Here is a 27,643-nt window from a genome sequence, read left to right on the forward strand (position 1 = left end):
TTGCGACGGGCGGACATGCAGCCCTGAGCGGCTATTAACGTCCGCAGGCCCACAGGCAGTGGAACCTGCTGCGGTATAAGCCGTCATTAGGACTCGGGTACCGGCCAGGACGCGCGGCGAATGCCGTCTGCAGGGCTCACGGGAGAGAACGGCAAAGAACGTCCGCTGGCCCCGCGGCAAGGTGGAGCGCCGCGGTGTATGACGTCTGCAGTACTCAGAGGGTTAATGTACAAACAAACAAATGATGACATTGGCTACGAAGTTTATTGCATAAAAATTATTCGGTTAACTTGCCGTGCCAAATTCGGATAAAGTTCCAGGCTCTCAATGAAACCGCCCTGCAGCTTCGTCAGGAACTCAAAACTGACTGTCGTGAACTGGCAATGTTCTCTCTTTTATGCCGACAGTACAGCAACTCATTGGCTGGATGAAGTCATGATGCGCTCTCTAGCTAGCGTTGTTGCAGTGCCATCCATCATATCTGGTGGTGAACAGTGAGAAGTATTCCTCTGTGTTTTCTCCTTGTCATATGCACGCTTCCATGCACTGCAAGTGCGTAGCCGGTGTGTCTACTGAAGTTGTTTTCATAAAGTCTGATTTCAACTGCTTCTCTGATCACACCCGAACACCTCAGTACATAGAGCAAAAACTATTTCGGACATGGGCCCCTCGGTTCCGAGATTAACCATCTGAAGACCGTGTTCAGAAGGAACGGGTGTTGTGTCCGTGGCATCAACTCTGTTCAGGAAACCAAGATGCGACGCAGTTCAAACAAGCCAAGAGGACCAACGCAGAGCGCTGCTTCCATTCTGCGGTGCAAAAACTAGCAAGATAGGTAGAGCCCTTAACAGGCAATAATAAATAAGATCAGGCTTCCAGCCAAAAAAAAAATAAATAAATAAATAAATAAAAGTTAAAGAAACATTGCAACAGGCCTTTAGACACTTTCGACCTGAGAGTGTCGGGAATTTATAGCGTTCCTTAAGAATGTGACAATAGTTTCGTGACCCACTGACCCACTCTATACCGACGGCTAGCGATCCTTACGTCGAAAATCAGAGTCATCTTAAGCATAGAGATTTGGATAACTCAGGGGCGGCAGAGTACAGCATATTAAATAAGCACAAGGTTTTGTTTGAATAAACGAGAACACTTGTTCACGCATCAAACTGTTGGAACTCTTTGATCAGAGAAGCACTTGAAATTAGACTTTGAGAAAAAACCTTCGTTAGAGACACTGGCTATGCATTTAACAATTAATGAAAGCGTGCGTTTGACATGCAAAAACCAGAGAGGAACACTTACAGCATTTCACCGCCGCATGCGATGGACGACGCTTCCAGCAAAGCTAAGTAGAGAGCACAAGCAGAATCTGTGGACGTACCTCTGCACGCACCATCATGACGTAATCCAGCCAATCGGATCCCGTACTGCGGATACAAAAGAGGGAACCTCGCCAGTTCACTACACTGAATTTTAGTTCCTGACGAAGATGGTAGACGACATCATCGAGAGCTATCAATTTTATCCAGATCTGATACGGAAAGTGAACCGAGAAATTTTCATGGAAACGATGACAATTTCATAAAAAATGGATGATTTATTCAAGGAAAGAGCTTCACAAATTGAACAAGCTAATAATTCGCTGGTCCACTCTGGTCCTTATGCAAGCAATTATTGTGCGTGGCGTTGATTGATAGTTTCTGGGTGTCCTCATGAGGTATATTGTGTCAAATTCTGACCAGTCGTCACGTCAGATCGCCAAAATCCAAAGATAACTGGAGAGCTCTGCCCATAATGATCCAAACATTCTCAGTTGGTGAGAGATGCGGCGATCTTGCTGGCAGGGTTTGGCAACCACAGAGTCAAGCAGTGGAAACTCTTACTGTGTACCAGGGGGCTGATGCGTAATCTGATATATAAGCGTAGGATAGCGTGACATGAAGGGGAATAAAACGGGGTGTGAAATATCGTCGACGTACTTCTGTGCTGCAAGGCTGTCGTGGATTACAGCCAAACTGGTCCTGCCGTGAAATGAAATGGTACCCCAGACTATCATTCCTGGTTGCCAGGCCGTATAGCAGACGACAGCCAGGTTTGAATCCCATCGCTGTCTGCGGCGTCTTCAGACACGTATTCGGCCTGGAATCTAATTGACTAGAACAGATTTGTCGGCAGTGATCAGTCCCACTTCGAAATGAGCCGTGGTGACCAGCGAAGACGTCCCCCCAGATTGTCGCCCGCCATATGTCGCGACAGCCAGGAATGACAGAAATGATGATCTGTGGGGGGGGGGGGTTGTTTTCATTTCATGGGAGAACTCATTTGGTTGTTGTCCGCTGCACTCTTACAGCACAGCGGTACGTCGACGATATTCTACTCCCAGTTTTGTAGCCCTTCTGGGTAACCTATCCTTGGCTTACATTTCAGCAAGATAATGCGCACCCATATACGGTGAGAGTTTCAACTGCCTGTAATCATGGTTGCCAAATTATACCTTGGCCAGCAAGATCGCCGGACCTCTCTCCAACTGAGAACGTTTGGAGCATTAGGGGCTGGGGTCTTCCAACCAGCTCGGATTCTGACGATCTAAGGCGCCAGTTACTCAGTATTCCGGACTCTAAATCTTGACGGTACTTAGGATTATTCGTGTGAGTCTCTGTGATTGTTTTTCTGCTACAACGCGAACTTCAACTTTGTCTGGGTACTGATGCTTGCAGAAAAAAAAACCACCAAGTTGTCCCTTTTAATAATGCTATTTTTTCACATAAACAGGGCCGTTGCCGGTTTCGAATCGACAAGTTCATGATCAGATGGCTTTTCACGTTAAGTTACGTATTTGGTGTTATTTGCATTAGTTTTCACTTTTTATTCCCCTTGTGACGGTGGTGTCGTCGAAAGTCCCGCATCATTACCATGCAATGCTGACTACTTCTGTTCATGCATATAATTTTCATTACTGCATGAACGCAAGCAGTAGACATTAAAACGTAATGTCGCGGGACTTCAGACAGTAGCATCACCCCAAGGAACTTTAACGAGAATGGGGGATAAAATTTGAAAACTAATATAAACAAAAACAATTATGTATCTTAATGTGAACAGACATCCGATGATGAACTTGCCGGTTTCGACACCGATAACGGTACTATTTGTGTGAATTAACAGCATTATTAAAAGTGACTGCTAGCTTTCTTCTCTGCGAGATTCGATGTGAACTTACTAGATGTTTTTCGCGATAGTCATTGACAATAATGAACTATAATTTTCGTTGAGTCTGTAACTGAGATTTTTCACTTACGAACTTTAAGTTCTTGTTGCTGAATTTGAGATGTATCGTGCTATAAAATGAACTTTATTCGCCGATGCCACTGTGTTTTAACTCTCTGCTCGCGCTACATGTTTTACGCTGCATAATTAATTATACTTCAACTGTCTTAATTTCGTAAGATTGCATAACTTGCGAAACCACCTTTCCGATATGTGGAAACTTGCGTTAAATAGCATTCCTTAATTTGTACTTTAAACAACAAATTATCCTTCAGGACTTTTCCAAGTGTTCCATTACTTGTTATATTTCAGCTATTATTTCAGAACATATACATGTTTACTTATTCGCTTACATTGTCTGTTTTCTGGTCAAAAGTATGATGGATATTTCTGTATTGCGTAACACAGTGATGGTGTACGACCAGCGCCATCTAACTTACAGCAAGCCAAGCAAACGTTGCCTTGTCCACATAAGCATCGGTCATTTTCAATCTTCGTGCTCTTGTACCACGAAAACGTCAATAGAGTGCTATTACATTTATGCTCTGCAAAGAAAGTTTTAGCTGAGTCAACATGAAACATGGAACAAGTTGTATAAAAAAAAGAAAGAAAGACATAGATATCGACATCATTCCACTTTGCGCAGCTCATATTGCCCTGAGAGAGCCATGCACCCAATGTTGGCAGACACTTATGAAACTTAACGAGATAAGTGAAATAAGAAGATAATCTATAAAGTCATGTTTTGCGGAGTTTTGGGACAATCTTCAGGCCCAAACTCTACTTAGTGTGACAAGGGAGATAAAACTCAAGCACACGAGTCGCCAAGTCATGACTACTAATCTCTCAGTTGGAGGGGTACTAGCTAGCATTACTCAGCGAATTCCCCGTCCGTGACTGGACCTATTACCGAGGCCACGCGCTAACAGATAAACGGTAGAACGGATGCGGCTGTATCCAGACGCCTTCCGATTCTTCTCCCGGCGGAATCGAGGTCCTAGGTGACAGCATACGCCTCTCGTGGTGCTGCCGCTCTTTAACACATCTGAACAGGTGACGTCTCTACTCAATACGTTTGTGAGCTAGAAATTTGCCTATCTTCTTTTGATCGTTTAACAATGCTCCACGTAAAATTTAAAAAGAAATCTTAGATTGTTGCGCGTCGTAGTCCACTTGACATAGAATCATCCAATATTCCTTTTTACGTACCTTGGTGGTCTGTGACTAATACAGAGAGTAGCCATAATAAATATTCGATTCTTTCCCACGCGGCTATTGAGAGAAAACTTCCAGAAACACGGCAGTTTAAGGGATTGTGCTATAGTTATTATTTTTCTCCGTAGCAGACCGGTACAGTGCTTTTATGTAGTCCTTGCCTCTGTCTGCAGGTGCACTATTGGTTATTTCGCTATGAGGAGCTCTGTGACGCTATACCTGGTGCTGATGCTGGCAGCTCGAGCTACAAATTCTGCCAGGATTCTGGCCATCATCCCGACACCGTCCATCAGCCACCAGCTGCCTTTCCGACTGATAGCCCTCGAGCTCGTCAGAAGAGGCCACCAGGTCACACTCATCACAGCGGACCCCATAAGAGTAAGTAAACCTTTGGCTGTACAGAGAATATCACTGTCATAATAGGTAGAGATGGAATCTTTGACAAGGAATGCAGTTTTTATACAGCTTGGACGGCACTTTTCCTCACTGAAGGTTATTGTTCGGAGCAGCATGAATTCCACGAACAATCTGCAGAGTTATGTTGGCGAGAGATACCAGAAAGATCACTGTGCAGACATTTAAAACTCTGTAGACGTCACAAATGTAATTTAAATTTCTCGTCTGTTATAGCATACGCCGAAAAGGTTCATTTGATGAGTAATGGTCCTTGGTCGGCAATTACCTGATTTCTTTACAGTCTTAACTGCCGTTAAATTACGTAAAAATAGCGAAATCGTGGATTTATGCTCAAGGATCCAATGAATTTTTTCGACTTTTCACTCTTTCCTTTTATCACATGACGTCATTAGACGGCAATATAACAGTGGCATATATTGATCACGTTCCTCTCCTGGACTTCGGAACCTGGAGTCGTTTGCTATCGAGCTGCCGGCGATCCAATGTTCCCTCCCACTTTTAGGAGCACTAGAAGATCGACCCCGGTTTGACGATGCGATGCACTTTTGGGAAGCTGGGGCAGACGATAGCCTGTTACTGAGATACTGTAGCTGCTGTTGTCAACTGAGACGTTATTATGCGACTCTGGATGGATGCCGTAATTTTATTGAGGGACAAATCCATCGTAAAGCCTTAGCCGCAGAACTGCCGGTGACCACTCGCTAAACTTGCAGAGCAAGGTGCTCTATAAACTCGCAGCACATGTGTCAGCTTAAAGATTGCTCTATGAATTAAGCTACCGTCTTGTTACACAGCTTCGAAGTCTGCACATACTGAAACGAAAGTCATAAAAAATATTCTTTCGGTTAAAAACTGAAGCAGTCTTTTGCTACAAGCGTGACTTTTACCGTCATTAAGCACGAGAGAAGACGTGCAGCTGTGTCTTAACCCCATCTAACGATAGAGAAATGTTTACGGAAATTTGTTTGCTTTTGAAAATGAATTTCAGCGTCAGACACCTAATAAAGCATGTAGATATGTTTAATGTATGTAGGTTTATCACTCAAACATCATATATTGTTACAATATTTCAAATTCCGTACCAAAGATACTAGATGGTGCTTTTGAAATCTGTATGATGCTACTTATTTTGAGTTCAACCATTCCGTAGCAAATATGACATTATTTTTGTTACTGGACTTTCAATGCAGCTTAATTGTTAATGAAATGTAAATCATAGATTAATTAAATTCCTTCAGATAATCTGTACACGTGTCTCTCAAGTTCTAAATTGAAGGATTTTTAGTTGCCATTGTGAACGGCAGTCATTGCAGCATCGCAGTGCCAGTCATTTGCATTATTGTTGTGCAAGATCCTTTTAATACATTGCTATATTAATTTCATTTCATACTGTTCGCTACGTTATACAAAGGCATTTCCATTGGTTTTAATACATGTCTATCAAGCAGTTACATTCACGCTTATTTTTAGCTTTTACTTCCTTATTTATTGATTTATTTCCACTACCACATCTAGGGCTCCTACATGTAACTAGGTACAGTACATTTTCCAACTTACACTCATTACGATAAGCATGGACAAATGAGGAACATGATAAAAAAGCGAGTAATGAAACTATAGGAGAAGAAACTGGCGTGACTGTGTGAAAAATGAAAAGAAGAAGAAGCGTAACTGGAAGAAGATAGGAGTTGCCTCCCACGTGACAGTGTTGTGGAGACATTTTTCAGTACACTCGTCCACACACGACTCGTGTCTCTCTATAAACTGTCTGATTTTGAGCTACTGCTGTGCCAGCAATGTCCTCAAATCTGACCCTGACAAAACGTGCTTGACAAGATCAGACATCAAATCCATCCTGGTGTCAGTATCCAGGCCAGCTTGGCTCAGGGGAGAATATAACTCCTTTACGACATTATACCTAACAGGATCATACATCCGGGCCAGAGGGACTGCGACATATCACTGATAAATGGGATTGTTGTATGACTTACCGAAATACGTATCCTCATAAAGAATTAGGATATATGTCTGTTAATTATTGTTGAGAACCATGCACATACCCAAAGTAAAACAGGAACTGATGAGCCAAAACATTACTACCACCTGCTTAATAGCTTGTTTGTCCTTCTTTGGAACGAAATACATCACTGATTCTGCGTATCAGGGATCGGATTGTTTGTTAGTAGGTTTGCGGAGATGTGTGGCATTAGATGTCTATTCACAGGTCATGTAATGCGCGTAAATAACACCCAAAGTAAAATAGGAACTGATGAGCCAAAACATTACTACCACCTGCTTAATAGATTGTTTGTCCGCCTTTGGAACGAAATACATCACTGATTCTGCGTATCAGGGATCGGATTGTTTGTTAGTAGGTTTGCGGAGATGTGTTGCATTAGATGTCTATTCACAGGTCATGTAATGCGCGTAAATAACGGGCTGCCGATTTGCGTTCTCGATGATGGCACCCGTTAGCGACCCAGATGGGTTCTATAGGATTTACTTCAGAACGAATTTCGCTGCCGAGACATCAACGTGAGTTCACTATAATGTTCCTCAAACTACTGTAACACGAGAATGAGATTTTCACTCTGCAGCGGAGTGTGCGCTGATATGAAACTTCCTTGCAGATTAAAACTGTGTGCCCGACCGAGACTCGAACTCGGGACCTTTGCCTTTCGCGGGCAAGTGCTCTACCATCTGACTACCGAAGCACGACTCACGCCCGGTCTCACAGCTTTACTTCTGCCAGTATCCTTATTTATTGATTTATTTCCACTACCACATCTAGGGCTCCTACATGTAACTAGGTACAGTACATTTTCCAATTTACACTCATTACGATAAGCATGGACACATGAGGAACGTGATAAAAACGTGAGTAATGAAACTATAGGAGAAGAAACTGGCGTGACAGTGTGAAAAATGAAAAGAAGAAGAAGCGTAACTGGAAGAAGATAGGAGTTGCCACCCACGTGACAGTGTTGTGGAGAAATTTTTCAGTACACTCGTCCACACACGACACGTGTCTCTCTATAAACTGATTTTGAGCTACTGCTGTGGCCAGCAATGTCCTCAAATCTGACCCTGAAAAAACGTGCTTGACAAGATCAGACATCAAATCCATCCTGGTGTCAGTATCCAGGTCAGCTTGGCTCAGGGGAGAATATAACTGCTTTACGACATCATACCTAACAGGATCATACATCCGGGCCAGAGGTTCCTTGATATCCTGGATACTGGCATCGGGATAGATTTGGGGTCTGAGCTGGTCCAACATGTTTTATCAGGGTCAGTTTTGGGAGTATTGCTGGCCACGTTAGTATCTCAAACTCACACAGACAGTTCGTAGAGACGCGCGTCAGGTGTGGACGAGACATGGACAATTATACTGTTCAAAGATGTCATCGCTGTCGGGGAAAACACCATGCACGAATGGATGCAGGTGGTTCAAGCCAGCAGCGTGTCTTCGATTAGTACCACAGGTCCCATGCGAGAACATGAGAATGTTTCCCGTAGCATAATACTGCTCCCACCAGCCTGCGTCAGTGACTTTCTGCACGTTACGAGCCACCGTTCACCTCGATGACGGCATTTGTGCAGACGACCATGAACCTAATGTAGCAAAAATGTGATTCATCCAAAGAGCCGACAAGTTTCCATTGATCGGCGGTTAAATTTCGATGGTTCCATTTCCAATGAAATCGTAATTGACGGTGTCGTTGGGTTAACATGTGAACACGTAGGGGTGGTCTGCAGTGGAGCTCCCCTCTTCAACGATGTATGATGAACAGTGTGCTCTGAAATACTTGTGCGTGCACCAGAAGTGTGTTCTTTCGGCAGAGATGCCACATATCTCCATCTGCCTACTTCACTGAGGGGATAAACCTCCGAACCCCACGTTCTGTGAAGAGTCGTGGACGTCCAATCATTTAGCGGCTACTGGAAATTTCGCTGTCCTTCTATCTCTTCCTGTAGATGCGCACGACAGCAGCACATGAACATTCCACCATTTTCACCATTTTCGAAATACCCATCCACTGACCCTGTGTAATAATAATCTGCTCTTTGTCAAAGTCGATTATCTTTACGGAGTCTGCCTGCTTGGCCGAATGGTAACGTGTTTCCCTACCGTGCAGCAGGCCAGGGTTCGACTCCTGGTCAGGTTGGAGATATTCTCCGCTTGTGGACTGGATGCTGCGCTGCTCTCATCATCCTTTCATCATCATCACCGACACGCAAGTCGCCCAGTGTGGCGTCACACGAAATAAGACTAGCAGCCCGGCGGCCGAACATCCCTGGATGCGGCCTCCCGGTCAACAACGCCACACAATTACTTCATTTCATCTCAATGGATTTCCCCATTTACAGCCCATATTTTCACTAAGGTGATCCTCCGTCAGTATTTGCTCCCTTACATACTTTTGTTAATGAGTCATGTGCCCGCAATGCCACCAGGCGGCATCCAACTTCGCGATGGGCAGTGGTCAGAATGTTTTGGCTGATCAGTGTATACATCACTTTCTATAATGCATCATATCTGCATAATTTGTGTGTTCAGATCTGCTCAGAAGAGCGTACAAAAGGCGCGAAGCTCCAAACGTATCACGGATTTCTCGAGAGGAATGTGGCACTGCATCCTACAGTGCACCGCATTTTTTTTTTCTTCCACAATTCTTAACTGCGTGAATCACCTCCTCATCGTCCTCAAAATGTCTTCCACGAATGGCATCATTTAAAGGCCCAAACAAGTGGAAGTCAGAGGGGGCTAGGTCAGGGCTGTAGGGTGCATGGGGTAACACTGACCAACCCCTTTTTGCGATGTGTTCAGAATCCTCAGACTTGTGTGGGGCCGAGCGTTATCTTGTTGCAGCGAAACATCTCCTGGGTTGCTGTGGTGCCGAATTCGCCGGAAGCGCGTCTTTTGTTAATGTGTTGACATATGCTTCTGAATTAGTGGCACCGTCTGTTGGCACCACATCAATGAGAATCACACCTTCACAGTTCCAAAATATGGTGATCATGACCTTATTGGCGGTAGCAGTTGCTGCAACATGTCAGATGTGACAGCCGTGGTGGTCTCCCCGACCGCTGAAAATCGTGGAGCTCCGTCGAACCGCCATCTAATAACCTCACCCTCCGCCCCTAGCGACTAACTGTACTTCTGTCGACAGCAGATGCTCCATAGACTTTGCACAATCATTTGTGAATATTCCCCAAATTTCTTTCTCTGCAGTGAGAAATTCAATGACGGCACATTTCTTGTAGCCTACATCGGCTACAGTTGCCATTTTGAAACTGTCCTGCAGCTACACTATCAGTCGGATGTGACGGAAACTTGGCGAGCTCACTCAGAATACTTCAAATAATACATAAATAACGTTTCGCATTCTTAGCTTTGTTTTTGGCTGAGAAAAAAGTGCAGTACATTACTTTCTGGGCAACCCTCGTAAATATTTGTGAGGATACATATTTGCCGGCCGGAGTGGCCGTGCGGTTCTAGGCGCTACAGTCTCGAGCCGAGCGACCGCTACGGTCGCAGGTTCGAATCCTGCCTCGTGCATGGATGTGTGTGATGTCCTTAGGTTAGTTAGGTTTAATTAGTTCTAAGTTCTAGTCGACTGATGACCTCAGAAGTCGCATAGTGCTCAGGGCCATTTGAACCATTTTTTTGATACATATTTCTGTAACGGTCCAAAATAGCAAAAGCGCACAGTGCGACATTTGTTTATAAGATTTCGTTTCAAAATGACTGTAACGTTAAAAATCATCTGGAGGGAAGGTATCTTACTATAATTTCCCTATTCCTAATTATCGCCGCACTTGCTTAAACATGAGACATATGGCCGATGTTCTGCTCCTATTGCCTGCTCTTATTCATTCAAATAAGTATGAATAGATTGCTTAGGATCTTAAATAAGTTTAAAATAAACGGAAGTTGAGTATGTATGCTTCAACACATACAACACTTAGAAAACATTACTACATTTCTGTAGATTACTTTGTTGCTTTAGGTGTGCTTCATGGCCTACATTAAATATATTAAATAATTAATTATTAGACTATAAACAGGTTTCTAGAATATATTATCTGGTTATCACTTTTTGTTAGTAATAAACTGTTTAGTTCATTCCTAGTGTAGTTACAAAGAAGTAGGAAGAATAGTTACGGTTAAACCCCGTCGCAGACGGTGTCGTTATAGACAGGACAGAAACTCAGATTTGGGAACGAGGGAAAAGGAAATTAGCTGTGTTATTTTCAAGGGGACCATCAGAGGATTTGCTTTCAGTGATTTATGGAAACCACGGAAAGCTTAAATCAAGATGGCTAGACCGACATTTGAACTTCTGTCCACCAGAATACGAGTTCAGTATCATACCATTGTCTCAGCCACCTATTCGCGTCATATGGTTGCAGTACGTAATCAGCGTACCTCAAGGAATGAAAGACATACAGCTAATCATCAACGAATATCTGAGCACTTCAGTATGATGCATTGTCAATCATCAAACTGTCCACGATATTCCTCTAACGGAAATGGCAACGACTTTCTTTCGAAATGACCGTGCGATGAAAAATAATGCTACAAGCAGAAGCCTAATTCATCTGTGAAGGACATATTCGCCACTTAGGGTGTCTCGATGCCACTGCCACTGCGCTAGACAGCACCATTACTTAACTTCCGTGAACTGCACAAGCACTGCCGTGTGTATGGCATCCAGCGCTAAACTTTCAAGCAGTTGTAAGTTCTGCAGACAGTTGATTAACGGTCTCAAAAGCGGAGGAGATATGTGGCACTGTTGGCTGAAGGGAGGGTGCCGTGAGGATGTAAATATCAGTGCCGGCACATATCCATCTTCCCTTGAATAGTAACAAGGAAACAGCTAAGCTTAGTATTCCCATCCAGCAATTACTATCAACAACGCTACATGCTGTCACTCCATGAAACACCGCAGAGAAGTTTTGAGGCGCTACAGTCTGATGATCAGGAGATTTACGCCACCGCCTCTGTTCCTCTTGCTTGGGACATACAGGTACCAAATTTCATATACCACCAAGACACGAAATATTTAACTCCAGAGTACCACCAAACTAGCTTGCATTGGGAAGCGCAGCTAAAGGGGCAGGTTCCGTCACTTTGTAGCTCATTCCATACTTCTTAGACAGTTCTCTGGGTTCGAACTGTTTCTAGGCGCCCGAGAAGTCCACGTTACAAAATAAGAGTCTAAATGACGACCGTGACACCTTACAGTGTAAATCTCACCAAGAGACTACTCTCTGCTCGCAACGAAAATGAAAACACGACTCAGGAACTGCCAGTTTGCTGCTCTACTTACCGTTGTCTTTAAATCAGTAACCTGCTCGAAGTGGGGTACAGGTCATTTTACGGAGATATAACTCATAAAAAAGCACTTTCAAAATGCTATGATTACGGGTGATAACTTTCCCTTGTTCTTGCTTTTCCTTGCCTTAGCTCAACTTTTAGACATTAGAATGTAATTCATTATTGTTCTTGTTACATATGTAAGGACATTTCTCACTAAAAAAAATTTCTTCCATCAGAAAAATATCCAGAATTACACAGAAATTGATCTGTCGGCAACGTACGAATACTGGAAGACATCATTTGACTTTGTATCAATGGCAGACAAAAGCCCAATGGAAGTGATGAGTACCTGGACTCCTGCAGGAAAGGCGATTTGCGAGATCCAGTTAGAGTCCCAACAGATTAAGGATTTCCTTCGGTAATTATGATGTTTGAATTGAATGATATATTTTGCGTTCTCAAAATTTCAGTGCTAAGATAATATGACCTCTTAACTTCGTTCGCAGGTCCCAACAATCTTTCGACGTAATAATCATAGAAAAGTTAATGTATTATTGCTATTATGGCTTGATTCATCTCCTGGGATACCCACCAACAATTGGCTTCGTATCTCTGGGCGCTCCCGCTGCAGTACTGGATTCTTTTGGGAATCCCAACAACCCGGCATACTCTCCCGATATCTTGCTTGGGTATACAGACCACATGTCCTTCTGGCAAAGGCTGTATAATGCCTACCTTATAGCACGATGTACTTACATAATGAACTACGAAGTGATACCATCGCAAAATGAACTCGTTAGGAAGTATTTTGGTGCCGGTATCCCCCATATATACGAAATGGACAGAAACTTCAGCCTCCTTCTTGCAAACAACCACTTCAGCGTCAACTATCCGCGACCGCTGCTGCCTAATATCATCGAGTTGACGGGACTGCATCTGGAGAAAGAGCGGAAGCCACTTCCTAGGGTAAGTGGAAAAATCTACTTTGGCTAATCCATGACAAATAATTTCGCCTTGAACTTACTAGTGTGCCACTATAGGGTGCAAAGAATTCTCCAATAATTATTTGATTACTTTTTGATAATTGAGATTTTATTGATTGACACACGTAATTCATGACACAGCACACAGACCCTTGGTCCGCTGAATCTGTTGAGTAAATTGTATGCTGTTCGTTAAAATATTGTCACGCACTTCACTGAACGCTCAGTGTGTGACAACAGGTTGCGTGTATGAAGCATGCATAAAGATGTTTTCTGTCAGAAGGAGATGACGAGCAGAATTGTGTCAGTTGTCGATAATGCCATATTTGTAGGAACTCACAAGATTGCGAATAACGTCAGACTGATTTAAGGACAGCTAGTCAAGCACACGTCCACAGTTAAAGACGTTATTGTGAGGAAACTTCATTATGAATTTGCTAGACCTGATAGGTAACATGTTCTAGAATGAAATCGTCATTCTGTGAGAATCTAGACTTTATAGGTGAAATTCAATGAAAAAGATCTCTTCTCGTTGTCAGCCGCCTAACAGTCTTATTATAAAGGAAATTTTTTACACGTTCCCTACATCTCCCAACTGAAGATTCGTTCAGAATGATTTTGTGTCTCTGCGACATTATAGCCTAGAAAAACATCAAAAACTACGTTTAGATATGTAGGTCACCTTTCATGCACCTGCATGAAGTGTCAGGCGGACCAATCACATGTCTCCTGTGGTAGCTGCCCTGGTGCCTGGTGGCACACATGATAGGGGAAAAGGGCAGGAGGGGGGGGGGGCACAGATAACGAGATTAGCACATCATTTCCTGCAGCCTGTGTTTTCTAAAGTGACCGATGTCCATCTACAAAGTTTGTCCACAAAACATCAGGCAGTGGCCCTCTGCCCACCGCTCACGGAGCCTCTCAGCACATGGGTGGACACTAGGCTGGGCAAGGATATAAAGCTGGACAATTGTTTGCCACGAGCCCATGGTCTCCGCTCCAAGCATTGTCTGTTAGCCCCATCTCAACTTCAATGCACCGTGTCTACTTACACAAGCAAACCCATCACCCTGTTAAAGAAGGGTGCTACCACTCACTGTTGACCAAGATCTTGAACAAACTCGGTGTAACCCACACGGTTATCATCCTCTAATTATACAACCGATCTCAAATTATAGAAAAAGACTTGAAAAATTACCTGCCATTGTTCATCGTACCCTATCGTTAAATTTCGTATGACTAATAAACTTGTACCATACTGAAAACTCGATTGCTGAAGTCTGCAACGACTGTCTTTAATATTGTTTCAGTTACTCTTAATTCCAAAGGGAATCATTTTTCCCTGTTTTTATGACCACCATTTAGCCACAACAACATATTAAAAGCAATGTAACTGAATTTGAATTTGGGTAATATTCCTATTTAGGTAACATATACAGTGCTGTCCATCTGTCAAATATATGAAAATAAATGTCTGTAAACTGCAGTTGCACTTCATTCGTTCAATCAACCACCGCAAAATGGCGACACATGTATACCGACAACAAACAAAGGTCCTAATGCAGTAGGTACAACACACACGATGTCTGTTGTATTGTGCAGTTCATAGACAGGTCAACGTATCGTTTTTCCATGAGCAACGAGTTATCATTACCGAACAGTGGTTTGCTAATCATCCACAGGCAACGTGTTGTAGACATGTCTCGTGGGAAATATCCAGATGCCTCAGTCATGAACGGTTCCACAGTAACGAGATTAATCGCCATTTCCAGGAATATGGATCAGTTGCAGGCAAGCAGATAACGGGTAGACGGGTTATTTTCAAACTGGCTATGGCTAGTGAAAGGATGTTTCGTTCTTCTTCGAAAAGCTTGAGGAGACTGTCTGTCCAGTTAAGGGTTCATCTGTTGGAGATGAAGAAGCGAAAGCTTAAGTTTTTGTTCGTAGTGCGCAGAAATTGAAGGCCACGGATTAAGATAAGGTCTCCTGTACTGTGGGTTCCATTGTTTCAGACATTTGCTTATACCTACGCAACAGCAGAACTGGACTACACTTCCTTAACTGATGAGACACGATTTCTTCTTACAAAGAAATGTCACTAACTACACCTCTTATTTAACGAAGAAAAAAGCACACTAGTAAGAGACCATCCTCAAGAACCTGTCTGGCACGAAAATTTCGGCCATAATTCTGATAGTACCAAGCTATGACCTTCTGAAAATGTAGTCTGGGAACTACGCGCGCACCATTAGTTTGTCATGTGTTCCATCATAGTGCAGGCCCGCTTAATGTCTGAGGGTGAAGTACTGTATAAGTCAGTGAGGAAGAGTTTCTTTTCTTTTTTCTAGGCCATCAGTCTTCTGACTGGATTGATGCGAATTACTCTCCTGTGTCATCCACTTCACCTTAATAACAACTCCAACCTACGTCCTTAACTACTTGATGGAAGTTAATCCCTGATATCTTAATAGATGTGCTATCATGCTATCTCTTCTTCTTATCAGAGTTTTCAATATATTCCCTTCCTCACCGGTTCTCTGGAAAAGCTCTTCATTCCTTACATTATTAGTCCACCTAATTTTTAACATTCTTCTGTAGCACCACATCTCAAATGCTTCAATTATTTTCTGTTGCGATTTGTCCACAGCTTACGTCTCACTACTATACAATTCTGTGCTCAAAACGTATATTCTCAGAAATTTTTTCCTAAACTTAAGGCCTATGTTTGATACTAGTAGACTTCTCTTGGCGCAGAGTGTCATTTTTGCCAGTGCTGGTCCGCTTTTTATGTCCTCCTTGCTCCGTCCGTCATCGGTTATTTTGCTCCCTAGGTAACAGAATTCCTTAATTTCATCTAATTCGTGATCACATTTTCTGTTAATTTTCTTGCTGTCCTCGTTTCTGCAACTTCTCATTACTTTTGTCTTTCTTCGATTTACCTTCTGTCCATATCCTGAATTCAGTAGCCTGTTCCTTCTATTCAACAGGATCTTTCATTCTTCTTTAGTTTCACTTGGGATAGCAATGTCACCAGCGAATCTTATCATTGATATACTTTCACACTGAATTTTAATCACACTCTTGAACCGTTATTTTACTTCCGTCACTGCTTGTTCGCTGCATAGATTGAATGTCAGGGGTGAAAGACTACGTCCTTGTCTAACACTCTTTGTCATCCGTTCTTGGTATTCCACTCTTTTTGTTATCTCTTGGTTCTTGAATATGTTGTCCGTATTTTCTTATAGCTTATCTCTATTTTTCTCGTGATTTCTAATAACTTGCACCATTTTACATTGTGGAACGCTTTCTCCATGTCGACAGATCATATGAACATGCCTTGAGTTTTTTCAGTCTTGCTTCTTTTATCAACTGCTATGTCAGAACTGCCTCTCTGGTGTCTTTACCTTCCCCAAGGCCAAACTGATCGTCATCCACAGATTCTCAATTTTCTTTTCCAGTTTTCTGTATGTTATTGTCAGTAACTGGGACGCATAAGCTGTTATGCTGATTGTGCAATAAGTATTGAAATCTCCGCAATTGTCCGGATGATGTTTTCACGGAAGTTTGATGGCATACCACCAGTCTGATACATACTACACGCCAACGTGTGTAATCGTTATGTTGCGGCTTCCCTTCTGCTTTATTTGATTTTAAGTCTTCCAAAGCTCTTCTAAATCCTGATTTTAATACTGGATCAACTAACTCTTCAATATCGACTCCTGTTTCCTATTCTATCAGCTCATCAGGTAAGTTCTCGCTCTCACTGAGGCCCTCAATTTACTCTTTCCACCTATTCGCTTTCTCTGCTGCATTCAATAGTGTAATTCCCGTACCATTCTTAGTGTCACTGCCGTTACTTTTAGTTTCACAGGAGATTGTTTTGACTTTTCTGCATACCGAGTCAGTCCTTCCCGTAGAGGCCTGTGAGATATTATTTTGAAGTTGGTTACATGCTTTTATTAGCTGTGTCAATGTGCAATTTCTGGCCTGTACATGGTGACAGAGATTCCTCCGTTATATCGCGATTCAGAAACACAGTGGAAATGAATGGATGTGTGATTAAAGAAGTAACATAGCACTATTTAATTATTAACATCGCTGTTGTGCGTTATTTTCTTTGGATTTTAAATCTGACGCTGTTAAACTGAACTACATTTGCCGAAGATGCACTATTCTTCAACGCGATTGGCATGATTAAATGGTAACGAAGAAGTCACAAACTTCGTTTCGTAATGTTTCTTCAGTTTCTTAGATTTACTCGTTTTGATTTGAGGCACATATATAGATGCAGAATGTCAATACGAGAATATTGTTAAAATGATATTGAACGTACATGTGCATGAGGTTGACATATTTCATTCTGTTATGACTTCCCTTTTTTTTGTGCATAAGACAACATGTGTTCTCGAATAAGATTTTTCAAATCACGGTTATCAGATATATCCACCTTGCCCCTCCTCTTCCCTAGCCTTTGAAATCTCGTGAATAGGAGGGCACTGGTTGTCACTCCAGTGTACAGTATTTCGCACTCAGGCATTAGGAGGTTAAAATGGGCCGAAGCGAGTGACAAGCAAACAATGAACGCGAAAGTTTAAAAGTTGAACTTTCAGAAGGCCATAACTGAGTACTGTAAAAAATTATGGCACAAATTTTCCGGCACGGTCAATTTCTGGGGCTCATAATCACGCATGTGTGCTTTTTTTCGCTTTATATTATGAGATCGTGCTGATTACGTTTCTTTGTTAGTAGATGCATGAGTAGACAAAACACCTGAACTTGATCAACCGAAAAAACACTGTTATTTCGTGAAAACACCTTGCACTGTTAGAAAATCGGAGTGTACTGCACTGCATCGCATCGTCAAACAGTAGGCCCTACTTTCTTTGAAACTACAATGAACACTGTTGTGTATGAGGACATAATTACACAGTTTATTTTGCTCATTCTGGGAAATGAAAATTGCTTTTGGCTGCAGTCTGGAAGCGGCACATGTCATATTTCTACGTGACGTTTGCGAATTTTCAGTCTCCTTGTATATTTTTATAGATAAAAATACAACTATTAAGGCTGATGATCATTTATTTAAATGTTAGTAGTTGCTGCAAATGTAATGGAAAAATGATATACTCAAAATTACATCGTTTACATATCTAGTTAACAATGCTAAATGTCAAGACAAGCTTATTGAATCATGAATATTTAACTGTGTGTAATTTAGAAAACCAAAGCAAATTTTGAATATAATTACTTATCTGCAAACATGAAAGGTATAGAAAAGAGTTACAAAAATCACATGAAAAACCGCAGGTCACAATATTCAATAAAAGTGATGATCTTTATGATATGGTACCTTACATGTAACCTATGACAAACAAACTACAAAGAATAAAAGAAACAAATATTTAAAAATACTATGTCTGAAGTTTTTAATTCCATCAGTAACACTGAATTGCTTGAGGGGTACTGGTATTGGTACAAAGTAGTAAAAGCAATCAACAACATGGGAAAGAGGGGTACTGGTATTGCTAGAAAGTAGTACGAGCAGACAACAATACAGTGAAAACCATCAAGCGACTTATATACAAATAAAATTAGTTTTAGTGTCTTCTATAACACATAGAAAGTGACGAAGATAAGTTTTTGTATGAGATTTAGCATAGCAAATAGTAATCAACTGGAGACACTGTAACTTATTTAAGGAACATCAACAGAGATAACGATGTGTGGCTAAACCATCGATGAAACGAGTAATATTTAAAGGAATTAGCGGAGCTGCACTTACCAGAGAAAGTCCTGGTGACAATACTAATGCAGTATGGTGGGCATTCTACCTGTTACAGAGAACTGCAACTTTAATCATTTACACATCTACCGATAGTGTGAACCTATAGGAAGTTACATTTATGTCCAACACACTTCTGCTGGATGCTTCAATTTTTTATGTCAGGCATTGTATAAAGTTATGTTTTACAAATTTGCTGGAGTCGGAAGTATACAGATCTGTAATCCGTTCAGAAAACGATGCTGAATGCTGCCCTTGAAATAAAGAAGTGAAGCAACGACCTGCTGTCGAAGAAGCAAAGTTTCTGAGGTGGACACCTTGATTAACAGTACACGATCACGTTACAAATGAGGATTTCGTAATTTATATTGTCAGTGCCAAATGTGGACAAGAGGAGAGAAAGCCTTCTAAAATGGCACGGAGTTGTTCTTGGAGGACATACAACAGCGGCAAAGATTGTATTTAGTTTGAGAGTACATTTAAACAGGCAGTAAAATGATCTAGGGAGCGATGGCTTGAAACTCTGCTTGAAGATTACAATCCTGCACACTGATCAGTCAGAAGATTGGACAAAATGGTGACAGAGAATCGAAACAGTGGACACCGCCGGCATGTGGGACAAATACTAAGGAAGAAGAAGAAGGAGTCATTTCCATTGGTATGCACTCGATCCAGCCAACTACGCTGAACAAAAATACAGGAAAATACGTTTTGTGTGGCTATGAAGCCAAGCATAAATAATATTGTTAACTTGGACAAAGTCACAGACTCCCAGGTTTGTTGCGAGTGTTGTTGAAAATTCACGAGGAAATGTGAAATTATATCAAAGGTGTTTTATAAATCTTTTGGCTATCTATATTTATGAGTAGAGTGAAATAATTTTGTTGGAAGGATGTAGGTACCAATTTATTTTAACGGTTGCATTGCGTCTGATGGCTGACTCTGGGATTGAAGTTCCAATAACTTAATGTCTTTTGCTGACTTTTATTCATACACAATACCTAAGAGCTGTCATGTTGTCACGTTCTTTGGTCGTTCCAGACAAATGTGTAATAATAATAATAACACATGTATCTCATTTGAACTGGCTTTAGGCAGCTCTACAGCCAGCTTGAGTAAGGTAGTGAGTGGTCTGGCAGAACGTCTTCGCATCTTTTTAAGCTTCTCAGCAGCTGTTAGTTACATTTTGGAAATAGGCGCGTAAGCACACATGAAATTTGGGTTAAACGTAATCTCTTCTTTTCCAACCTCAGACATGTACTGGTGAGACAAGTAGTGAAACTTTAATTTATGGCTAAATATTTAGTGATTTAAAATGAGTTAGCTATAGAAAATCATGTGGTGAAAAACTAAGGTATGATTGATAGCTGGTAACACTAAAAGCTTTACGTGTAAATGTTTAAATGTTCTCAGTTATCACTAAGAAAATGTATGTAAGCACACCACATCAGTTCATATCCTCAACTTATGACTAGTTCTTATTCATAACTTTCAAACTACACAGACACTTTTCCAGCATATTGGGGACTAACATTTCTGGGAAAAGGATGTAGCAATAACCTTGAAATACCCATAGGCTCAATGATGTAAGTGATATTACCAGCTTTTAACATTTAGAAGAAGGTACATTGTGATGAAAATAATTTGACATCCTGTTTACACTTGTTACAAGTGTTCCGTACAGTGTTTATTGTGCTTAAGAACGAAAGAAATTTACGATACAGCTCATTAAAATGAGTATCTTGGATAGCACATTCTCTAAGTTATCAATTTGTCTATATAATGTAGGTACTCCCACGGGGCTATTTATTTTGCAGGATATCCAAAATTTCCTTGATGGTGCAACAGATGGTGTGATTTACTTCAGCCTCGGCAGCAATGTGAAAAGTATTGCACTGCCAGAGCATAAGAGGCGAGCGTTCCTCGAAGCTTTCGCGCAGCTGCCTCAGCGGGTGCTCTGGAAGTGGGAGGTGGACAGCCTGCCTGGACAGCCGGAGAACGTCATGATAGCCAAGTGGCTGCCCCAGCAGGACGTCTTGGGTAAGCTTCTGTACACTGTAGCATTCCTGTGCGAAGAGCTCTGTACAGACCACGTTTATTACCTGTCTTTCCGCTTTTTCAGCACATCCAAACATTCGTCTGTTCATCACTCAGGGAGGACTCCAGAGCATGAATGAAGCAAGTTACTTCGCAGTGCCTCTGATTGGCATTCCTTTCATAGGAGATCAAGAGCACAATGTGGCTAAAATGGTGCAGGCAGGAATTGGGTACCGTCTGTCATTCAAAGATGTCACTACCGATACCGTTCTGAAAGCAGTTCACACAGTTCTTGGAAATGATAGGTAAGTTAACATATTTTAATTTTGATGAGAAATATTAAAATTTCATTTGTGTTATCAAGGTAACAAACTGATATTTTCCCCAAGTATTTCTCGACCTGAACTGTAGCTTGCTTCCAGAGATTTCTACGTTGTCAAAAAGTTCAGCCTTATATTGATTCGTTTTCTTTAGCAGAGTAATGACAAATTCTGAATGTACTTGTATGTGACGTTTCGTTGCTATAGACATACAAAGGACAATTTCTACGTAATAAATATAATTCTATATACAGATTGATCTCTCGCGGTTGTAGTTTGCTTCCTCTTTCTGAACCTTATCTGACTCCAGTATATTATGTTTCGTGTCACTTTTACAAAGATTTTCGTAATACATACTAATATTTTTTCTTTTAAACTTAGTTCCTATTTGATTAACTGTGTTTCATTATTTTTTCTCGCACTAAACTTCTGCAGTAACTTCTAATTATTACTTGTACTCTACGATTATTTCCCTATTTTTCGCACAGCTACCGAGAGAACATGAAGCGACTCTCAGCAGTATTCCGTGAGCACCAGGAGAGGTCTCTGGATAATGCCGTGTGGTGGATCGAGTACGTGATACGCCACAAGGGTGCTCCACACATGCGTAGTGCAGCCCTCGACCTGACCTGGTGGCAGCTGCTGCTGCTCGATGTCATCGGATTCGTTGTTGCAGTGGCGTCCGTGGTGGTCTATTTGCTGTACAAGACGGCCTGCTATTGCAAGAGATTCGTGGCTCTTAAAGTAAAGGAGAAGACTTTGTGAAACTAATTTTGGAGGAGTCTCATATATTCGTACCATAGATTTTGACTACAGCCAATGTGGAGAGATAGGCTTCAACGAAACTTCTGTGGCACGGTGCATATGATGTTTTATTGTCCGCCCCCGGTAGCTGAGTGGTCAGCGCGACGTACTGTCAATCCTAAGGGCCCGGGTTCGATTCCCGGCTGGGTCGTAGATTTTCTCCGGTCAGGGACTGGGTGTTGTGTTGTCCTAATCATCATCATTTCATCCCCATCGAAGCCGAAGTGGCGTCAAATCCAAAGACTTGCACCAGGCGAGCGGTCTACCCGACGGGAGGCTCCCGTCACACGCCATTATTTTATTATATTATGTTTTGTTTCCACGTGATACTCCGATAAAAAGTATTCATTCCTGCTGTGCAGGTGACTAGTATGTGACTCTTTGTATTTATTGAAATACTGTATGTATTATTTATAAAATAAAAATCTTTTGTTGCGTATATTTGTTTGAGTGGATTTTGCCGTGTTACACATTGCTGAGAATAGAAACACACAGTATTTAAGTCACTGGTGCTTAAACTGTTCCTCTGTATCAATTGCTCACTTTTTTGGCAGAAACATATATGCATTAGGATATACATCTTAATTCTTTTGCCAGTGCACTACTAAGTCAGACAGTTATTACAAATTATTAATTTCCTTATGGTTATTAGAAAGGACGGTAGCAGTAATACTGATAGCATTAAAACAGAAACTTTCTGCTTCCACGACAATCACCAGCGACCAGTAGGCGATAGAAAAGCATCACTAATCGGAAACAATTGTGAACACAGATTTTAAAACGTTGAAAAAAAACGGGCTGTGATGATCGTACCTCACTACCGCTTTATAAGGCAGAGGTCCTGTGTGTGTGTGAGAGCTGCGTTTGCTTGAATGTGTGTGTGTGTGTCTTCACCTTAAAAAGGCAAATATGAACGTACACCTACAGCCACACTCACGCTATACAACAATAATAATTACAATAATAATTCATTATGTAGGTGATGAAATATGTATTATCTACCCAACAGTGTCTGTTTAAGTCAAACCTGAATCTTGAAACATTAGACTTATGACATAATTTCCGCATGTAGAGCTCCAGTGTAAAAGTGTTATCGACCTTCTCAGACGCCGAGAACGACCTATCAAAAACAGGGATGTTTAAATCAGATATCAGATCATTGTATCAGGCTAGGCGAACACTTGCTCTCGTTTAAATAGAGGTGTCAGCGAACCTGTCCACACCGTGGTGTCTCAAGTACAGTATGGACGACGGTTTTGACTGCCTATGCATTTCTCATAAACGCATTGGGGCGGTGGAACTCAGATGTGGTATGTTATCACTTCGTGTTGTAGAGTTTGCGGGAACAAGTTCTGAGTGCCGTCATAAAGTACCGTCTGCGTTCGTTATTGTAACTGTGCTTGCTGTGCAGCAATGAAGCATAGGCGTTGCTCTGCTTTTGCAATACTCCCATTCTTCGCATCCTCTGAGTTGCCGTTGTGGCACACGGTCTGACGAAGATGTGAGTCTTTTCCCGTCTGTGTCGAGCAATAACTTCAAAATGTAGTAGTGATCCGGAAAAATGTTTGCTATGCAACAATGTTATCATCATAGCATTACTGCGTTGAACGGCCACACGTGAAAAATCAAGCCTGTAATCAATATGCCTCAGCTGTATGCATCGAAATGAAACACAGCTGTTAGAATAAGGTAAAGAATACTCCTGGATAGCTAATTTGGTCGAATTTCTCCGAGACGTCAAATACCACACGAACTCATCTTCAGGCTACAGAAATACAGGAGACATTTCAAATTATAGATGGTCGAGTGACTACATGTTGCTCCTCCTACGGTTGAGAGACGGCAGAAATTGCTGAACTAAAGTGTCTCGTACAGAAGGTTCACGTGAAGTTTTCTAGAGGTGTAAGGCCGGGCAGTGCACAAGTTTTCTCCGAATCAATCATAACAAGCTTTTGCATAACCACAGCAGAATATGAGCTGCACTAAAGATCAAAAACAGTTGTCAATGAAGGCTAAGGTCAAGATAGGTTGTAAAGTGATTGTAGATGACATATGTATCGACAGAACTACGTAGGAAAAACATGTGTAACATTATAACTTTTCATTCTGTTGACCACCATGATACTAGCGTAGAAAGCCTAACTGCGGGTCTCTGTATGAGGTTTTGGACCGCTGCTCTTTCCATCACATCCCTCTTTGTTAGACAAAACCGAGCGAAGTGGCGCAGTGGTTATCACACTGGACTCGCATTCGGGAGGACGACGGTTCAATCCCGTCTCCGGCCATGCTGATTTAGGTTTTCCGTGATTTCCCTAAATCGCTTCAGGCAAATGCCGGGATGGTTCCTTTGAAAGGGCACGGCCGATTTCCTTCCCCATCCTTCCCTCACCCGAGCTTGCGCTCCGTCTCTAATGACCTCGTTGTCGAAGGGACGTTAGACACTAATCTCCTCCTCCTCCTCCTGTTAGACAAAAGTGGAACTGCGGTTTTAAAGTTAGGTGCATGAACGTCCATATCTTCCAACCTGCAGCAGTGAATGCCGAAAGTTTGTAAGATGCCTTTGATGTTTATATTCCTCCTGACGTAGATTCATTATACAACGATTTTTGTTCTACAAAATGTTAGTTCACTTTCGCAGGCGGTCAATCTTGTGGACGAATATCTCCAAATATCTCAAAATTCATTGCATCTAGTGGGCAGCTTGATCTTCCGAACTAAAGTACATACGGATAGTCTTGTGATGTGTGCTGTTGACATGCTGTCCATATCCTTGCCACAGTGTCAGTAGCTGTATAGGAGGAATGGAGGTCTTTTGCCACAGAACACGTAGACTTGGCTATTAACAGCACCTTAAATCGTTGTATTTGATGTTTTGCTGCTCCGTGTAATCACATGTCCACCAAAGGTCCCTGAAAATCTATCAATCTACCACCTCCAACTTTTAGATTTAAAACATTTTCTACGTTCGAGCCCACAGCTGCTTGCATGGAATTAGTTTTATTTATGGCATATCATGCATTCTCCAATTTCCATAAAATTCATACTATGAAACATATAACTGATTAAATGTTACGTCTTTGCCTCCTTTTTATGTAAACCAGTATATTTCGAAATAGTTCTGAATCTCTACTTACCGGATGCCTGCAAACACACTCCAACCTCTTTGTTTTCTGAAATATCAAATACATACAAAATTTCCTATTTTTATGGATCGCAGCATTAAATAGTGACGAAACATTAATAAACTGTTCTCGTGACTGTTTTCTCACCATCTGAGATAGGAGAAAATGTGTGTGAAATCTTGTGGGACTTAACTGCTAAGATCATCAGTTCCTAAGCTTACACACTACTTAGCCTAAATTATCCTAAGGACAAACACACACACCCATGCCCGAGGGAGGACTCGAACCTCCGCCGGGATCAGCTGTACAGTCCATGACTGCAACGCCTAAGACCGCTCGGCTAATGCCGCGCGGCCCCATCTGAGAAAGGTGGTACTGTTGATTATCGCCTGGTCCTCCAGTGGCTTGCCGACCAGTACTTTTCTGTGCAGCACATTCCCTAAGTAACAAGGAAAATGTGTTAGAATGTAGTAAAACTACAAATCTATGAATCTCAGAAATGTAATTACACCTTTACAAAATGCAATTCAGCAAAAAATGTTTTTGTTCTGATTGTAGCAGGGAAATACTACACAAAAGAAACATTTTTGTTTTGGTGTAGATTGAACCTGTTTGTAATACATACGTCACATCATCCCCCGTTTACGGAAAGTGTGGCTGTAGAGCATATCTGTTTCCTATTACTATATACTATGAGATTATCTTTTTTTGTTACTTTCTGTTAGGATTTAGCTTTCAACTGTGGTACTAGTATACCTTCCATTCGTCTGGGCCACCAGTTCCCGAGCAACTTTTCTCCAAAACTTCAGAAACGGAATTTTTGCACATACAACTCACAGTACATTTCATTTCCTTTTAAAAATACTTTTGGATGCTTTTGCTGCTCATTCGGGCGCCGCGCTTCTGGGCGCTAAATTGTCGCGTATTCCCCACCACACACCCTTTTCACTTTATATGCAGTTTATATGGCATAAAATTTTAATTAACTTTATATTGCTTATTGTTGCGAGCACAACAGATAAAATACGATTCTCATTGTTAGTTTCTGCAGTTGAAAATATTTTAACTTTATGCACTTTGACCTATTATGTGGGGATACGCACAACACTGAAATATTTACTGCTGTGGAAGTACGAGCTTTAATTTGCAGATTATTTATATATAACACAGATCTGGCTCCTTAGATATGGATTATGTTATTATTACTGTAACTAATTATGGAATTAAAAAAATGCCCTTCGCTACTTTCATCTCTTGAATGCACTGAAAATTACTCTGATTACATGTACGGAAGTTACAGTATGTTACGTTCACTAAACGTAAAAGCTGCAGTGGATTTTTAAAAAAATATATGGACACTATTAACTGCCACGACTAACATGAGCGCATGAAACTAAAAAGAAAGGAATCTGATTATCATGGTATTAGCCAGAACAGGTTTTGCACAGCAGTCTTTGATCACACACAAGTAAAATTTTATCACTCATGAATAATTTACGTACCTGATAACATAATAGCAGCTGCCCATGTCCACCTGAAAATGATATAATAAAACCCATAATTTCCCTCTGAAGTCTCCAGGAAGCTGAAAGAGAAAATTTTAATGTACCTTTACCTGCCCGCTATATTGCGGGAAATCTTCTTCAATTCAATTTAATTTGAATTTACCCCGGCAGCGCTTCCCGCGATCGCTGCACGGCTCTGTGTCATGAAAAATTCCTGATATGCTGAAAACTGCTAAGAATGTGGAATGAATTCTTGGGCAAGCTAGCAATAAATTATTACAGGGAATAATTTTAAGAGTTTCTATATTCAAAAAATCAACATAAATTGAACGTACACACCTATTACAAATATCAGCCTCCAATGGCGGCTTCCTCGATCAAAGGACAAACAAAGGCTATCTATGCATTCAAGCGAGAGTCACAGGCTCTTACAACTTTAACGGCTACAAGAAGACAGAGGCAGTAATGTTTTAACCTCCACTATTTATAGGCAATTTTATATGCATCTTTGTAATTATTTCTAATTATCGTTATCTGCTTCGATACATACATTCGCTGACCACAGACGTTATTTGTGAAATATAAATACATAAATATTGCACAAACATAAAAATGAAAAATTGTTATTTCCTTTTATACATAATCTACAACCATTCATACAGTAACGCAATAATAATAATAATAATAATAATAATAATAAGGCCCGGGGAAAAGAATAGGCCTCCAGTATGTTCTGCCAGTCGTAAAAGGCGACGAAAAGAACAAACCACTTATAGGGCTAACCCCCCTTTTAGTGTGATTAGTTGGTTCAAGACAGAACTAATGAGGCCTTGGACAAGCGCTGTCATGGTCGGGGACGAC

General features: G+C 41.4%; 1 protein-coding gene across 1 annotated transcript; it reads left to right on the forward strand.

The window, feature by feature from the left end:
• The first annotated feature begins 4,244 nt into the window (after positions 1-4,244).
• On the forward strand, positions 4,245-22,514 carry LOC126252030 (UDP-glycosyltransferase UGT5-like). Its single transcript, XM_049952816.1, has 7 exons — positions 4,245-4,323; positions 4,659-4,863; positions 12,466-12,647; positions 12,736-13,195; positions 20,812-21,034; positions 21,117-21,336; positions 21,840-22,514. Exons 2-7 carry the CDS (start codon positions 4,681-4,683, stop codon positions 22,114-22,116), a joined length of 1,545 nt encoding a protein of 514 aa, XP_049808773.1. The 5' UTR covers positions 4,245-4,323; positions 4,659-4,680; the 3' UTR covers positions 22,117-22,514.
• Positions 22,515-27,643: the final 5,129 nt, after the last annotated feature.

This window comes from Schistocerca nitens, chromosome 4, assembly GCF_023898315.1.
Source record: "Schistocerca nitens isolate TAMUIC-IGC-003100 chromosome 4, iqSchNite1.1, whole genome shotgun sequence".
Taxonomy (NCBI): domain Eukaryota; kingdom Metazoa; phylum Arthropoda; class Insecta; order Orthoptera; family Acrididae; genus Schistocerca; species Schistocerca nitens.

Excerpts from the sequence above, each read along its gene's own strand:
- LOC126252030 (XM_049952816.1), top strand. The coding sequence starts at position 4,681 with ATGAGGAGCTCTGTGACGCTATACCTGGTGCTGATGCTGGCAGCTCGA. Across the intron at positions 4,864-12,465 it reads TCACAGCGGACCCCATAAGA|AAAAATATCCAGAATTACAC; the intron begins GTAAGTAAACCT and ends TTCTTCCATCAG. Across the intron at positions 21,337-21,839 it reads ACAGTTCTTGGAAATGATAG|CTACCGAGAGAACATGAAGC; the intron begins GTAAGTTAACAT and ends TTTTTCGCACAG.